General features: G+C 41.8%; 1 protein-coding gene across 1 annotated transcript in view; it reads left to right on the top strand.

Moving 5' to 3' along the window:
• Nucleotides 1–1,708, top strand: part of LOC135211467 (uncharacterized protein K02A2.6-like) — a 2,922-nt gene extending 1,214 nt beyond the window's left edge. The window contains exons 1-2 of the mRNA XM_064244773.1: nt 1–293; nt 444–1,708. The exon at nt 1–293 is cut by the window's left edge and continues 1,214 nt beyond it. Coding sequence (XP_064100843.1) covers nt 1–293; nt 444–1,708 — 1,558 coding nt within the window. The remainder of the gene's footprint in view (nt 294–443) is intronic.
• Nucleotides 1,709–2,212: the final 504 nt, after the last annotated feature.

The raw sequence follows: 2,212 nt of genomic DNA, 5'->3' as shown, positions 1-2,212 counted from the left end.
GGAGGCACCAAGGCCAGAATCAAGGTCTGAAATGCAATCCTTCCTGGGGCTGGTAAACCATTACCGTCGCTATGTGCCAAATCTCTCATCAGTCGCAGCGCCTATCACGGAATTACTGCATAAAGACAGAAAATGGCATTGGTCACTAGTGTGTAAAAGAGCTTTTTCCAAGATTAAAAAAATGCTGACCACTGAAACAGGAGTATTAGTGCACTATGATTTGAGTAAACCTGTGATGTTGGCAGTAGATGCATCACCCAAAGGACTTGGAGCAGTGCTTTCCCATATCACCAGTAACAGAGAAAGACCAATTGCTTATGCATCAGAATGTTAACACACTGAACGTAACTATTCCCAAATTGAGCGTGAGGGTTTGGCAATCATCTTTGGACTACGGAAGTTTCATCAATATTTATATGGTCGTAAATTCACCCTTATTACAGATAACAAACCACTGTCATACATTCTGGGACCCAAGAAGGGCATTCCAGTCCTTGCAGCTGCAAGAATACAACGCTGGGCTATACAGTTAGCAGCTTATGATTATGACATTGAATTACGTCGTTTAAGTGACAATGGAAATGCTGATGCACTCTCACGGTTGCCTTTACCAGATTGTGACTCCGATGCATCAGATAAGCATGTAAACTGGACACAAGAAGCAACTGCATTTAACATGCACCAGGTGAACTCTCTTCCTGTAACCGCGAAATCTGTTGCAAGAGAAACTTTGCATGATGCTGTACTGGCTAGAGCTTTATATTATACACGAAATGGACGGCCAGACTCTGAGGACATAGCACAGGAACTGAAACCCTTCCATAGCCGTCAGCGTGAGTTTTCAATTGAAGAGGGATGTCTTCTATGGGGTGCCAGGGTGGTAATACCGTCGAGATATAGGATTCAAATATTAGAAGAGCTACATGGTGGTCATCCGGGGATTGTTCAGATGAAAGGATTAGCTCGCTTGCATGTGTGGTGGCCTAATATCGATCAAGATATTGAAAACACTGTGCAAGGGTGCTCTGCTTGTCAGGCTACTCAGCCAATGCCGACTCGTGCTGAGGGTAATCCGTGGAAATGGCCTTCTGGTCCGTGGAAAAGAGTACATGTTGATTTCGCAGGACCATTTCTGGGACAAATGTACCTCATTGTGATTGACGCATATTCAAAATGGCTAGAAGTACACCCAATAAAATCAGTTACAACTATGAATACCATCGAGATCATGCGGCGGGTATTTGCTCAGCATGGGGTTTGTGTAGAGCTCGTGTCTGATAATGGAAGACAGTTTGTGGCTGAGGAATTTAAAGAGTTCATGACCCAAAATGGTGTAAAGCATATACTGATACCCGCTTATCACCCAAGCAGTAATGGGCAGGCCGAAAATACAGTAAGAACATTCAAACAAGGAATGAAAAGGGCGATGAGAACATTGCAATCGTGTAATACATCTTTAAATACCAAGTTGTGCCAATTTATACTGACTTACCGAACTACACCTCACTGTACAACAAAACGCACGCCTGCAGAGCTCATGGGTCGGCAGTTACGCACACGCCTTGATTTACTACACCCAGATGCATCTCAGCGAATTGAAAGAAAAGCCTCAGAGAACGAGAAACCAATGAGGGAACTCGATATAGGGGACGTGGTACTGGTTCGGGAGTATCGTCAAAATACCAAGAAGGGCATATTGATCAAATGAGACTGATCTCCAATGATTCTCAAGATAACAAAAATGAACTTTTAGCACGTGATTCTTCAGAGTTGGTCAGCTATCCAGACCCGCCATTACCAAAAGAGTTCATAAATACTCGTGAAGAGTTAGGCGATGCAGTTGCAGGTGCAGAGAAGAATGAAATCCCAAATGTAGAAGAAAAGTGAAAAGGGGCGGCAGCTGTCAGAAGAACTATCTGTAAATGAAAATGGTAAAACTTCTGATGGCTCACCTGATAGATCGATATCTGAATTACCAAAACTTCGAAGGTCTACCAGACAAAGTAGACCACCTGACTATTTTAGAATGTAAAATAATTAATAGTATTATGTATGTTTTTGTATTATTTATTCAATGCTATGCCACCATTTTATTATTGATTGCTTTATCCTTTTATTTGCTTTAATCTTTCATTCTTTTTCCCGAGGGGAAAAGGTGTTAGGTATTTATGTTTATAACTACCTATTACCAGAGGTTATATTTGTGTTTACA

The sequence above is a fragment of the Macrobrachium nipponense genome, chromosome 4, assembly GCF_015104395.2.
Source record: "Macrobrachium nipponense isolate FS-2020 chromosome 4, ASM1510439v2, whole genome shotgun sequence".
Classification (NCBI taxonomy): Eukaryota; Metazoa; Arthropoda; class Malacostraca; order Decapoda; family Palaemonidae; genus Macrobrachium; species Macrobrachium nipponense.
Note: the sequence above shows the minus strand (reverse complement) of the source record. Positions and strands in the feature narration are given on the sequence as shown.